General features: G+C 49.6%; 1 protein-coding gene across 1 annotated transcript in view; it reads left to right on the forward strand.

Moving 5' to 3' along the window:
• The window catches only part of Gcsaml (germinal center-associated, signaling and motility-like), a 32,657-nt gene extending 18,632 nt beyond the window's left edge, over window positions 1–14,025 (forward strand). The window contains exons 8-11 of the mRNA XM_013509730.1: window positions 1,881–1,940; window positions 7,722–7,771; window positions 12,675–12,703; window positions 13,475–14,025. Of these exons, the coding sequence (XP_013365184.1) occupies window positions 1,881–1,940; window positions 7,722–7,771; window positions 12,675–12,703; window positions 13,475–13,717 (382 nt within the window). The 3' untranslated portion in view covers window positions 13,718–14,025. The remainder of the gene's footprint in view (window positions 1–1,880; window positions 1,941–7,721; window positions 7,772–12,674; window positions 12,704–13,474) is intronic.
• Window positions 14,026–14,639: the final 614 nt, after the last annotated feature.

Genomic DNA, 14,639 nt, shown 5'->3' on the forward strand with positions numbered 1-14,639 from the left:
TAATTTTCACTGTAAAGCCCCTCACCTCCTTGGGTAGATTGACCACTAGGTGTTTTTGGTTTCTTTTTTGGGGTGGGGGACTACTGTGAGTGGGATTGTTTCTAATTTCTTTCTCAGCTAGACCATTACTGGTATATAGGAAAGATATTAATTTTTAATGTTGATTGTACATCCTGCTAATTTGCTGAATTCTTTATCAGTTCTAAAAGTCTTGGGTGAAGTCTGTAAAGCCCTCTAAATGTAGGATTTTATCAGCTGTCAACAAGGATAATTTGACTTTGTCCCTTCCTATTTGTATCTCTTTTGTTTCTTCCTTTCATCTGATTGCTGTAGCTAAACTTTCAGCAACCATTTGGAGAGCCTTGGCTTGTTCCTGACTTTAGAGGAAACAGTTTCACATTTTCCCCACTCATGGCATTGCTGTGGGTTTATTGTATAAAACAATATGGGATTGTGGCCTTTACTATTTTGAGGAATGATCTTTAATACCTAGTTTCTTCAGGGCCTTTACATCTATGAAAGTGATGCTGAGTTTTGTTTGTGGCTTTCAAAAAAGTGTTAATGTTTGGAAAAGTTGGAGAAGGGGACAGAAGATTGGAGAGTGGAGTCCTGATCAACGCTGAGGAAATGTCTTCCCGAGAACTTCCAGAAAGCAGGACTGAGGTTCAGAGTTTGAAATCTGCTGCATGCCGACATGTATAGAAGTGGGGAGACAGGCTAGCATCAGGGGTATGGAAGGAGGAATGCCTTTCTTTGTGCAGTGGCTGCCTCAGAGATTTTCGTATCCTCTTCACAGCCATGGTCACATCTGGGTGTCATGATTACATATTAGTGCCGGTTGTACATCAGGCAAAACTTAACACCATTCAGAGAAACGCTGTTTGGACAACTAGTCCGGGAGGGAGGTGAGTAACTGAGTCACATGGGGTAGTGAGTCACTGACAACCAGCATCACGCGATTTGTCTGACCTCAAACTCATCATTTATGTTGGCCTGGTTATCAGACCAATGACTAACTGATGGGCGATCAAGAGTAATATGCAAAAGACAGCAGAGGTCTGAAGAGGCGCACGGTGCCCTGCGCAGCAGAGTCCTCACAGCCCCCACGGCTGGGTCCTGTGCAACCCCGGGGCTCCACGCTGCCCCTGGTCCTCACCTCACCAGGACCCCTCACCTCACCAGGACCCCTCACCTCACCAGGACCCCTCACCTCACCAGGACCCCTCACCTCACCAGGACCTCGCACCTCTTCTGAAATTCAAAAACTTCCATCTCTGAGAATCAAAGTGCAACCCCGGGGCCTCTCTGTTGATCAATACAAGACTGAGAGGGTCAAAGGTTTGACCACGGCCTTTGGGGGATGGAAGATCGGTCTCTGAGGCTAATCTCTGACGTGTGTACTCACAAGTATTTGTCCATGGTGAGAGAAAGCAGAGTTAGGCACTGAGAGAAGACATTTTTCACTTATTTATTAGCACATGTTTGTAGTAGATAGTATGTACACCCCTGGTGTGGAGTCAGCACTTAACACAACACTTCTCAATGCTCTTCCCTCCCCTCTCCTCCCCTCCCCTCTGTCTCTTGAGAACGATACATCTCTTTGGTTCCTAACCTGTCTTTTATTTTCCTCTTCATTTATCCTTTGGATTTCTCATATAAGAGAAACCATGTGATATTCAAGCTCGTGTGTCTGATTCATTGCACATAATTATGGTCTCAGACTACTATGTAGAACATATAAAGAACTCAAAAAACGTTGTTGCTCCTAAGTGAAAGACCCAGCCAAATGTGGTGAAGGAAAGATTTTCCTGGTTGGGAAACTTAGGTGGGGGGATGCAAAGTTTGTCGCGTGGTGATAACGTCTCTGTCTTCCCATCCAGTTGTGTGGGAAAGAATCCGAGGAAGAACAGGAAGGGGAATCGAGGCGTGAAAAGGAGACGGTAAGAGGACGTTCTGCTGGGATCTGTGTCCAGACTCCGCCTGCAAGCACTTAGCCTCCAGCACCTTTTCCTTGCTTAAGACCTTTCTGCTGTTTCCCGCTGCACGGGAATGAAACCTGAGCTCTTCCCCAGGACCCACAACCTGGGAAGCACTGGTCCTCCACGGCTCTCCCCCTGCGCCCCCCGCCCCCACTCTCCTCCTGGGCTCTTCTGCCCCCGGGTCGGGGCTGCAGGACCCTGGGACGCGCTGCTGTCTCTGTCCACAGCCCTTTCCTGTGCCTGGACTGAGGGGCGGCAACCCTCCGGAGAGGCTGCCTTTCCTGCTGTCCTTGGACACCTCCGGCTGGGCCACGGAGGGGCTTCGCTTCCACACCAAGGCTTCCTGCTGCTGCTCCTTCTTGCATTTGCATTTGCACTGGCCTGGGTCTCAGTGCAGCTCTGCAGGTCATCCCTCAGTCTCCCCGGACATGTGCACCGCCGGAAAGAGCTCACTGCGTCTGTGTGACCCGCTAGCCTCTATCTGATGCCCAGCCCTCAAGGGCACTCAGTGGAAAAAAGAAGAAAAAGGAGCACGAGATAGCAGATATCTGGACCTTGGATCTCACCCCCGAGATGAACAGAAACACCCTGCTGCGTTTGCTAACCGGAGCTTCTCAGAACCGCACTCGGCCTCCTCTAATCTCCCATCTCAGGCTCTGGGTTTCTTTTCCTCCTCCCCTTCACTCTCCGTTCCTCTGCTTCCTTCCTCTCTGCTCCCCTCCCCTCCCTTCCCCCTGCCTCCTCCTCTATTTTCCTTCCCTCCCCTCCCCTCCCCTCTCTTCTTTTTCTCTGCCAGGGATTGAGCCCCGAGCCTGCACACTGAGCTCTATCCCCAGTCCTTTTTATTTGCTTATTTTATTTTTTATTTTGAGACAGGGTCTGGCTAAATTACTAATTTGCCCAGACTGAGCTAGATTTTGCACTCTTCCTGCCTCAGCCTCCCGGAGTGGTGTATGCCTCCTGCCCAGCTGGTATGGGTTTCTGTCTCTGACATGGTCCCTGCTTCTCTCCATGGTCTCCGGGGCTGGAGTGCTCAGGGCAGGGCCCAGTGTTGCTCGGGACCAGAACTGTGTCTGCAGGCATGGGTTTCTCACAGGAGTTTACCTCCGTCCTCCCCTCTGTGTAGCAGACAGCAGCTGGCTGACTTGTAGCAAGAGAGCAGTGCTATGCTCGTCCTGGGGCCCTGTGCAGACCCTTCATGGTTTGTAGCTGGAGAGGAAATAGCAAGGTCCTGAGGATGTGACGGACTCCAGACCTTTTCTTACACTACCAGAGTGGGTTCTGTATTCAGTCATTTAAAGTGGGCTTTTAATTTAGCATTTAAATGAGATTTTTAATTAGCTAAGATCTAGGAATTGCACGAGGTTTCTGTGTTTTCAGGTCGAAGTGAGAACTGGGGCTGGAGAAGCAGCTCCAGCCGGAGCACTTGCCCTGCAAGCGTGAGCCCTGCGTTCCGCCCCAGCTCCAGCAATAAATAAGTAAACCAGTAATCAAAAAGGAAGGGAGATCTGTATTAGCTGTTAGTCTCAAAATTCTTGCCAAAGAAACTAAAGTGTTAACATTTTCAGATACCGGAAAGTCTTCACGACGAACAGACATGCTAAATGGAAGCACATCTTCCAGGGGGATCCGTGAGACAGACTTAGGTGCTGACCCGCGTCCAGGTGGGAAGAGCTGGCCAGCTTTACTGCGCTGGTCAGAGAGGCCCGTCTTCCTGTGCAGGGGCAGACGCAGCTTTCTTCCCACTGCTTCACTGGATGGTACTCTTTGAGTAAAGACTCACTTTTTATATCTTCCTGAGTCAACTTTGACTATCATATTTTTTACTAGAATATCATTTTTTCAATTTGTAACTTTACAATAAGGGCAGTAGGACTCTTTCAACTCATGGAACCTTTAAATGCAAGTCTGCAGATTTGCAATATAGTGAAATTCATCCTTCCTATGCATCCAATTTCCGAGTGTAGAAATCGCACCTCGTCCGTCATGCACCCACCACATTCAAGACAGGCACAATTTGCATCACTCCCGGCCCTCAATAACTGGTCTAATTTCTGTTTTGCTCTTCTGCAAGATGCCATAAGATGCCTGCTTTATCGTCACTGAATTCTCGTTTTTCCTCTCCTTAGTTTTTTTTTCCTATTTGTGCCTATTGTGAGTGGATGCAGATCGTTTTCTTCAGTTTCCTGGGTAGGAGCAGACTATGTAAGGATGGAGCTTTCCTCTGAGCAGCTCCTTGCGTCTGTTCCATGCTCTCATTCAAATGTGGGACGTAAAGACGCGGCCCTTGAGGCGGGAGTGAGTGACCTCACTGGTCAGCAGAGGCGGGGGAGGGGGCGGCCTGCGGGGGCTGTGTGGTCAGGGCTGGATAGGAGCGGAGAGTGGAGTTGGGGAGGGTCGGTGAGGCCTCGGTGGGGCCCGGCTGGGTGAAGGTAGAGAAACGGCAGTTAGCACAGTGTGCCTGTGGTTAGGCCCCACGGTCTTGAACGTATTCTCTGCTCTTTTGTTCTAGAATCGCCAGTGTTTTCAATCGCTACTGGTCCGCGTCTGTAGCACAAGGCGGTCACCCTCCTCTGCTGCGGGGAGCTGGCCTGTGTGCACAGCGCATCTCCACCGTTTTCACAGCCCTGCTCTCTCTGTCGCTTGGCCCCTTCCAGTCTGCAGACAGCGCACCTCCCTGCTTCCTATCATCCGTCTTTTATTTTGCTGTTGATCATTTCCATTTTGGGGTTCTAATAGGAGAGAAACCATGTAATATTCAAGCCTGTGTGTCTGACCTACTTCATATAGCATCATCAGAGCCATAACTTTGAAATGTACTAATTACAAAACTCCGTTAATATCTGTTCCTGACATTTCCTGTCCTTGTTTTCTTCAGTTTTGCTCTGACCGAGAGAGGTTCAGCTTCTGCTCTCTTGTTGACTGCACGTTTCCTTTTGCGTTCTTCGTCTTGATTCCAGCTGTCTGGGTGTGCTGCCGCCTGGACTCCGGGTTCCCAACTCTCTCGTGCCCCCTGGTGCCATCCTTTACCTGAGGTGGAGGAGGGAGGCTCAGGACCAGCTGCCCTGCAGTGTGAGCACCTCGGGGAGGATCAGGGTGCAGGGAATCGCTGCTGTCCCTCTGGACACCAAAGGGTGGAAGGAGCTCTTGTGTGGTCTTGCCTGGTACAGCTCCCTCCGATCTACTAACCCGAGTTTCCTGGAGGCCACAGCAAAGTGCCACGGCCCAGTGGCTTTAGCAGCAGCAGCAGAAAGAACTTATCTTCACCGGCCGGAGGCTGGGGTCCGAGTCAGCGTGGGCAGGGCGAGTCCTCCCTCCGAGCTCCCACTGGGCTTGCAGCCCCTGCTGCCTTGGCCTCTGCACTGCGTTACCTCTCTGTGCCTGATCACTGCGCCTGGTGAGGACATGGCTGGCTTGGATGAAGCCTCCGCCCTGACCCCGTTTTAAATTTATTACCGCTGCAAAGCCCCTGTCCTCACACAGGCGCATTCTGAGGTCCCAGGATAAAGACTTCTTTCATCACTGCATTTCGAGGGGGCACAGTTTTGTCTGGAACGCAGGCCCAGAAAACCCAGGGAGACTCTGGGGACTCTGCAGTCCTGCCGAGGCTTGGGAGTGACTTCCCTGCAGGGTGCGGCTGGGCCTGCTGTGGAGTCAGAGGGAGGGGCAGGGCGTGTGATGACCCCAGTGCAGCCTAGACCGGGCCCCCCTGCACGCTCAGACAGCTGAGCTGGGCTCTCTGTTCTCTACTTCTTCGGAGTCCGACTTTGCGTGCTACAGAGTGCAAACATGCTCGCGCAGTGGTTCTGCTTCTCTCCTTCTGAGGTGCCGTGGGCCCGCCTGCTTTGAGGAGTAACACAGACAGCCTGATCCAGTCCCTTTCTTTGGGACTTCCCTGGCTCCTTCTCCAGGCTGAGGGCCGGGCCGCCCAAAGTACCTGTCTTGGTTACTTTTTTCTCGCTGCTGGGACAAAATACCTGACGCCCAAAATTAAGGAGGGAAAGGTTTATTTCGCTTACAGTTCGTGGAAGTTTTAATCCGTACTTGGCAGGATTATAAGGCAGAGTGGCACATTGCAGAGAGCTGCATCTCAGGGCGGCAGCACACAGCTAACCCGCAAGCACTCACCAGGGCGGAATGGGAAAGGATAGCCTCAAGCAGCTTCTTCCTCTACCTTACATATGCAAACTATCCACCCCAGGTTGGGTGCAGCTCTCACACCCACAATCATTCAACTCTGATAGCCTGCCCATGGTCGCCCCTTCACAGGTGCCTGGGTTTTATTTATTTTCCTCATTGATGTGCAAGGAATCATAACTTATTCTGCCCTCCCACCCCCAGAATCATAAAATTTTACTTTTTCTATGTCCTTATTTTTAAAAATTGCAGAACTTTGAGGTGCAAATAATAGTAAAATTGTACCCATTTAAGGTATATAGCGTGATATTTTGATCTGTGTGCACACTGTGAAATGACTCCTAGAATCAAGCTCATTAACCAGGTAACTCCGCTGGCCCTGCCCGCCCCGCGGGTCGGCTGTGTTGGCAAATCAAGTCACAGTGCGCGCTATCAGCTGTGGGCACCGTGTCTCGGGGACCCAGGCAGCTTCCCCTCCTGTGCTGAGAAATCCACTTTCCCCTCACATCTTCACTTCAACACTTCTTTTCTATTTCTTTGACTGCGTTCATTTGTTTGGGTTTCATCTCTAGGCACAGAAGTTACGTGTGTGCATGTAACCTTTACTTTTCAAAATTACTGTCCTTTCTCTGACCATTCTACCTCCTCGTTTTCTGCTACTTAATTTTCATTGCAACGAAGCTGAAATGCCACTCTTTATATTTAGTAGAATTCACTTTACTGACTGAAGCTTTTGGTGTTGCTTCAATTTCTCTAAAGATTTCACCATTCCCTTCTGTTATTTTCCTGATTTAGGCCAGCCTACTTTTCTTTTCCTATTATTATTAGTATTAAATGAACAGATACTGATTTATCTCCCTTGATAAATTGTTTTTCCTTTCTGTTTATTTTTGTGACCCATCTCACTTTCGTAACTTTTACAGGAAGCAGGTCATGTGTGATATAACACTGTGTGTGTGTGTGTGTGTGTGTGTTTGTGTGTGTTTGCACATGTGTTGTGTCCAGGGAGCAAACCAAACACTTCCTTCCCTCTGCCTGGCTCTCCTCACTGTGCGCTGCCGTCGAGGGTGGACAGGTCACTGTAGTCCACGCCCTGTGCTGCCCGTGTCCCCCTCACACTTAGGAGAGTGCTGTGTGTGCAGACTGCCCTAGCCCTCGTGTCCCGTGGGCTCACATGCTCTCTCGCTTGCTTCTGCTGCCACTGCCCTGCGCTTGTTCATGGAAGTGGGAGGTGGGCACGGGAATCTGGAGGATTTCAGGCTCCAGCGTAGGGTTCCCCTGTAGGATTTCCACCTACTCAGAGAGAACAACAGAGAGACTCAGGACTTTCCTCTCCCCCGGACCTGTCCTGAAGTCTGTCACATGACACCTGTGCTTCTGGATGTGTGGGGGTGGGAGTGGTGCTATGATCCAGTGACTCCTGAGCTCCTCCCTGCCTGGCTTTCCTGGGCTTTCGGAGAGTGCTAAGGGCAGGCTGGTGAGCCGTGCCTGATCGTGGCCTTTTGCATCGAATCCTGGCTTAGAGCGGAGCAGTCCGGTGCTTCCCTGAGGCACATCTTCAGGATCAGAAGTATCTCACACTGCCATCTGTCTCTTTCCTTGTAGGCAGGAAATGACCACATCTGAAGGAGAAAGTCAAGGACAAGATGGGAAAAGTAAGTCCTTGCTTCCTAAGATTCTTCACATTACAGAGGTGTAAGTTTAAATGTCCCAATTATCAGTCGTTCTCCCGACAGGGTTTTTTTTTTGTTTGTTTGTTTGTTTTCCGGTACTGGGAATCCAACTCACGACATTGCGCTTGCCAGGCAGGCGCTGTGCCGCTGAGCTAAATCCCCAGCCCCCCAACAGGGTTTTAAAGAAGACGGGAAGAGACGTGGTTTGTAATCTCTATTGTCCCTTAAAAGTGAGCACATTGTTTTTGTATCACAGTGGTATTTTATAGGACTTATTCTGGACAACATTTAATTATCTGTGTGGGAAGAAATGAGCCAAACTTCTGCTAGCTTTGGTGCCGTATGGAGGGTTCCTTGGAATGAGACCTGGCAGTGATTGCGCGGTAATTGTGTGATTTCTGCAAATGGACAAGTAAGAGGATGCCGTTCGTTCCCTGAGGATGGTTTCTTCCTTTCATTCTAGTTTTTTCAAAGTATAATTAGCAAATACAAATCATATGTGAGCAAATTCCATGGGCTGCGAAATAGACTCATGTCACCAAATGGCACTGAAGCCCTAAGTAGAACATGTTTGGAAGTAGTTGGAGTGCCTCACGGATAAGATTGTCGTGACAGTGATCTCAGCTGCCTGTACCCATCCAAGACCACACTTCCCTAGGGGATAAAGTACACTCCTAGCTGTGGGTTGTGTTAAAAATGCAAATACTGCTTCCCACTGCTAAGTGCTGACATCAGCCTTGGAAGGCCAATCGTCCACCTCAATCTTATTGCCCCATCTTTTGCACTTGCAAGCCTTGCCCCTGTTTCCTCCTGGAAATTTCCTCCTTTCTCTGTCTGACAGCGCCCTTGGCTCTGGTTCCCAGCTTCTGGCTGCCTGCTTCCTACTCCCCAACACTGCACTTTCCAGGTCAGATCTAAAACCACGGTGCTCCTTAGTGACCTGCCCTAAGTTTCTAGAATGTCTGTGTGTGCTCGGTCATTCTTCTTCTGATCTTCAGTAGAATTTTTGGATGAGACAGTCTGCAGGACGGCATGTATGTTGAAGAACACTTTTTTGTACACAGGCAAACACTTTTGCAGTGGTAGATTCTTCGTAATGTCCCTTTCATTTTGTCAACTTTATATTTCCCATCAAATTTGTCCTCCAGTTGGAATTTGAAATCTCTAAGCTTAAAAGTGTTCAGCATATCCTCTTTTTCTTTTCTTTTTTTAAATCTATGGTAGTGGGGCCAAACCCAGAGTTTTTTATATTTTTATTTTGAGACAGGACCTGGATAAATTTCTAAGGTCAACCTCAAAATGGTGATCCTCCTGCCTCAGCCTTCCTGTACCTTGGATTACAGGTGTGTGCCACCATGCCTGGCACTTCTGTGTTAAACTTTTCGGGTCCCATCACGATGCATCTTTCTCATTGTTTCCTTTTCTATTTATTATTTTATTAGTCACTTGTCATTTTGATGATGGTGAGGGAGCCCTGGGCTGGTGACCTTGGGTGTGTAAAGGAGCTGCCCACTGGGTGTTCACCATAGGTGCTTTGGTCACTGAAGGGACCTCATGGGCAGCAACTACTGCAACTCAAGCGGCCATCCAGTGAGCGCTGCAAGAGTCTGTGACCAGCCATCCTTTACACAGTCTCAAAAAGGAAATTAAGGGCTGGGGATGTAGCTCAGTGACATAGCGCCTGCCTGGCAAGCATCACGCCCTGAGTTTGATTCCCAGTACCAAAAAAAAAAAAAAAAACCACCCCCCAAAATAAAAAAGGAAATTAGCTGGGGACGCAACCAAAATCATCACCCCGAGGGTCAGCTAGACTGTTTCCTGACTTCTGTAAGGAGGAGTGCCGCTTTTCATTCATGAATTGGCATTTCCTCCGGACCAGCCAGCTGCCCAAGTCGGAACCAGGGCGGCGCTGCGCTAGCGGGCCCGTGCGCCTGCGCACCGCACCTGCCAGGCCTGCAGACTCACAGCGCATGCGCAGATTGGGAGCTCGTCCTGCACCTTGTGAGCGGGTGAGGCCGGCGCAGACGTCTTCTGGGCAGTTTGGTTCTTGGCCTAGTCCCTGAGCCTCGCGTTAGCTGGGCCCACTTCCGGCTCTCTGCTCTGTGCTCTGCTGTGAGCCAGACCTGACGTTCTTCCTCTGGCCCTGGTGGTCTTTGGAGCCCGGTCTAGGTGCCCACAAGCAGACAGCCGTGGGCCTTTGCCATGCGTGCTGTGGTTACTCGGGTCCTCTGTCTGATGTTGATGGCATCTGCTCGACCTCTGCACCCAGCCAGGGCCTGCAGCGGAGCCTAGACCTCAGAGCCTGAGGTGTTTATTTCCTTAAACCATTCCTGGCACCAACTTTTGTGTCAATCACAGCTGTGTTGAGTAGCAGAAAAGATGTCACAAGCTGCTAATGCCTTGCAAACCGTAACAGGAATTCCAATTGATCTTACAAAGTCGATTTGCGTTTCAGAAAACAGTGTGTATTTCATGGGCTTGGAGAAAGGTTTTCCTGGCCATTTCAGCAGGCTGCTTTGTGCATTCCCTTTAACACTCTCATACTCCGGCATGTTCAGATGATTGTGTTTTTGTCCAGAAGAATAAATACAAGTGTGGTAGGCAGAACAAAGCCACCAACAGACATCTGGGTTCGGTTTGTTTCTGGAGTCTGTGGATTTGGGTTCCTGTGCTGACATAGGGACCTTGCAGCTACGGGGGGTGGGGTTAGTTAAGAATCTTCGGAGGGGAGATTCACCATGTGAGCAACAGCCATGACCAAGGTCCTGAAAAGGTGGAAGAGGACAAAGCAGGGGAAATTCCCCAGAGCGCTGGTGGCCGTGGCTGGCATGGAAGATGTAGCTGTGATCTGAGAATGACAGAAGCTCTGGGCGCTGGAAAGCTGAGAGCTGGGTCCCTCTAGACCCTCCAGACAGGCAGGTGGTCCTGGCTGCACCTGCTTGGAGCGAGGGGACTGGGAGACAGAGAGCCCTTTGCCAGCCTCAGTTCTTACACGGGTCTCAGCTTGGGTCTAGGAACCTTGTTAGTACACGACTGATCATCAGAAGAAGCAGCAAGGTTTTACTCAGTCACATGGACATGGAGCTGTTCACAGAAGGCAGTCTGTAGACATGACCAACAGAGAGGCTTTCACACTCACACTGCGGGACAGCAGGACACGGTCTCCAAGGCAGGGGAGTGGTCAGGGTGTATCTTGTCGCCACCTTGGTGCAGGGACAGAACCCTCCCAGAGAGCCCTGTCCTGCTGCCCGGAGGGAGAGGCAGGGGGCCAGGTATACCTCTTCAGAGGATTTCGGCCTTATGTGTGGCCAGTCTCCACACGGCAAGGCATGCCTATAATCTGATTTTTAAGGATGAACAATCGTTATAGAATAGGAACAACAATGACAGGATTATTTGCCTTTAAACGCAAATACTCAGATTCTGAGTGGTTCAATCTGTGACTCCTGAAGCAATCTGTGTGTGTAATAATCTGAAATCTACTAACATCTAAAAAAAAAAAAAAAAGAATTAGGGAAGTCACAGAACATGAAATGTGACCATCATCGCTACTTAGAAGGAAAGTGCTTGACTCTGACACCTACAACCTGGTATTTTTGGTAGTGATCCTTAGCAATTCTTAGACTATTCTTTGACTCTCAAACAAGTTAAATAGATTCTGCGAAGCAAAGTAAGCTAAGAATTTCTAATAGTTAACCATTCTTCAAAACTGGAAATTCTTGTTCAACGGACTAATTTCCAACATGGAATACTACATACATCTATGTAATTTATATATAGTGTAGCCTTATGTAATGATTTTATTATGTAAGTACACCTCGCTTTTTGCATTTATCATAAAAGAATGAAGTTATGTAGCCTGAACACAATGCAAGAATAACACTGGCAATAAGAATTTAGAAAGCCCCATGTCAGTGTGAAGTGCAGGAAGAGATTACAGGTGAAGTGCTTCCTGCTTGGGACTGATACAGTTAAAATATTTAGAAGTAAGCATGTTAAATTGCAGATTAAAACTGCAAACATGCCGTGACCATGCTAAACCCTGCTGAGAACATGGGGTGAATAGATATCTCATAGGGAGAAAGGAAATCACTGGGAAGGAATGGACACATAGAAGCACGTGGGAACAGCACGGGGAACTTCAGTTCCCTGAACCCCATCCTCCGACAAGTGTCTCCCTCAGCCGAGTCCCCCCTGACCCTGGGTGACGAGCTCCTCCACTTGCACCCTGAGGAAGTTGTGTATCAAAGGGAGGCCAGGAACAGTACCTACCCGGGAAGACATGGGTCTATTGAAACCAACACGGACAATCAGGTCCAAGCATGCTCTGGAAATTTTAGAGCAAAAGAGAATATCCACCCCATTCAGTAGTCACTATCTGCCCAAACAGAGCAAGCAGCAGCTCGAACTCAGCAAAGGGGTCGGAACTGACGGGGTCGGAGCACCCTGGGTGGGAAACGGTCATCTTCCCGGGACTGACGCCTCAGGGTTCGTGCGTGCTGGAGTCGGGGCTCAGGTCACAGCTGTAAGAGCACTGGCAGCACTGGGAGGGTGCCGGAGACATCTCAGGAGCGGCCCAGAGGAAATGTCACTGCTGTCACTGCTGTCACTCTTTGTCACTATGCCACAAGTCCAGTGCCTTAAAACGCAAATTTAGTAGACTTCAGTTCTGGAGATCAGAACTGTGAAGCAAGTCGTGGTGCCTGCCCCTTCCTGCTGTCCAGGGCGGAGCAGCACCCTCTCTCACTCTGGCCTCAGTGAGGTGGATCGATGCCTGGAGTCCAGACACCTGCCCTGTGTGGTCCTCTCGTCCCTTCCGTCCCTGTCCTCTCCCCAACCTGGGGTGGTGCGAAAGCCTCACATTCTTTTGTTTTTTATCCTCTAGGTAAAGAATTTCCCTCCACTTCTAATCAGGTAATTGAAGGTCAACAAAATCAAGCAAACCAAAAACCGAATTATCTTTCCTTACATTTTCTTCAGGAATGTCAAAATACAGATAATTTTATTGGGGAGTCACCTCTGTCTTCCTATACTTGAAATTTCTGAGTGCACATAGAAGGATCCTTCGTATTTTAAGTAATTTATTTGGTATTCTAATGCAAATGTGCAAGGAAATAACAATTTTAATGTATTTCAACTGATCTAGATGATTAGAAAGTTAATGTTGTTGTGGTCCCAATTCTTCTGCCTTGAATTATTTAATTTTCAAAGCTATTATTTCAAAAACAGGCAAAAATCAAATAAAATTACAATTAGATCTGAACAGCGTAACAATTAATTCCCTTTAGCTTTGCACACTGCCTGCCAATACTTATTGCAGGAGCCAGTGTTACATTTACAAGCAGGGTAGACATCAGGGATACACACAAACACTGTTTCTTTGTGAAACTGTGTCACGAGGACTTCTGCATTTAATGAGTATACGTTGCTTCAGTTTTCTTTCCCCCTGTGTGACCGGAGCAGTTCTGTCCTGAGGTCGGCTTGCATGCACTGCAGCTGCACTTGCAGACCCGCAGCGGGCGCCTGCTGCTGAGGTTCTCAGCTCCCCATCCGCAGGGCCAGGGGGAGCGCAGGCTGGGCTTGGGGCTGGCGCGCCGGGTGTGGGCCTGGCCAGTGAGCGGAGGCCCTGGCTCAGACCTATGGGTGGTCTCTGGCCGCGATCTCCTTTCTCTCTGTGCGTGGCAGGAGCAGGCTGAGGCTGGCGATGGCTGCGAGGACGTGTGCTACACCGTCATCAAGCACGCGGCCCTGCGCTGGCCGTCGCTGACCTCCACTGACCATGGCTATGAGAATGTGGAGGCTGCCCAGCAGGGAGGCAGGCGACCCCGGGAGGAGTCGGAAACGGAGTACGCCCTGCTCAGGACTGCTGCTGCCGCTGCCGCTTCCTGCACACCCGAGCACGACTACGAGCTCGTGCTCCCACAGTGACCCCTGGCTGCTGTCCCTTCCGGCCCTGGACGTGCGGCAGGAGGGCACCTGCACTGTGGCACCCTGCTCGGTGGCACTGCTGCGGTCTGGGGCGGGCACCTGCGTGGATGGAGTGACTGCCAGAGCTGGTGTTCTTTTGTAAATGCTGAGGCACTGAGTCGGTGAACAGCTTTGCTAGGATGAAAAGGACACACAAACCCCAGTCCGGCTTCTCCAGGGCCGGTCGTCCTCTGCAAATTCAGACGCGGATGACCCTCCGGGGAAGAGCTTTGCTTGGGAGGTGTAATAAACTTTGAAATGTAAGACTGGAGCAGGCTCTGCTACCTTGATATTTACTTCAGTTTGTCTGAGGAATCTGGTTTTGTGGTCAAAGTTCACAAACCATTTTTTTTAAACGTTGTCCTTTGTGAGAGGAGGCGCTGAGCGTGTCTCAGGGAGAGGTGGGGAAGCACAGGCCCATCCTCGTCCTTTCTGTCTGATAGTAAGTCGGAGGGTTCTACTCAAAGATCAACAGAAAATGAAAAGCAAAAGTGAACTTGTACTTAATGGCTGTGTTCACAGCCTACCGTCAATTGAACTCTTGGTCAGATACCTCTTCTGAAGGAACGGTGTCTGGTTTTAAAACCCCAGAAATGTGGTGAATCATGCCATCTGTTTTTACTGTCTCAATGAATTTTTACATGGTGAATAAGTACCCAGAGGCCATAAAAGTCAGAGTGTTCCCGATGCTTTCCTCTGAGCATCAGCTTATAGCCAAACCCTAGGTATTGTAGTTGCTGGGCACGAGTATCCACGCTTCTATTGTTGCCTGCAAGTTGTGGTGAATCTGTGTGCCTCCTGTGGTGAGTCAGTGTGTGGGAGAACTTAACACACTCTTGTAGTTCTAGGCGTCATCCTGCCTGAATACCTCAGTCTTAGAGAA

The sequence above is a fragment of the Chinchilla lanigera genome, unplaced genomic scaffold, assembly GCF_000276665.1.
Source record: "Chinchilla lanigera isolate Chin_1 unplaced genomic scaffold, ChiLan1.0 scaffold00180, whole genome shotgun sequence".
Taxonomy (NCBI): domain Eukaryota; kingdom Metazoa; phylum Chordata; class Mammalia; order Rodentia; family Chinchillidae; genus Chinchilla; species Chinchilla lanigera.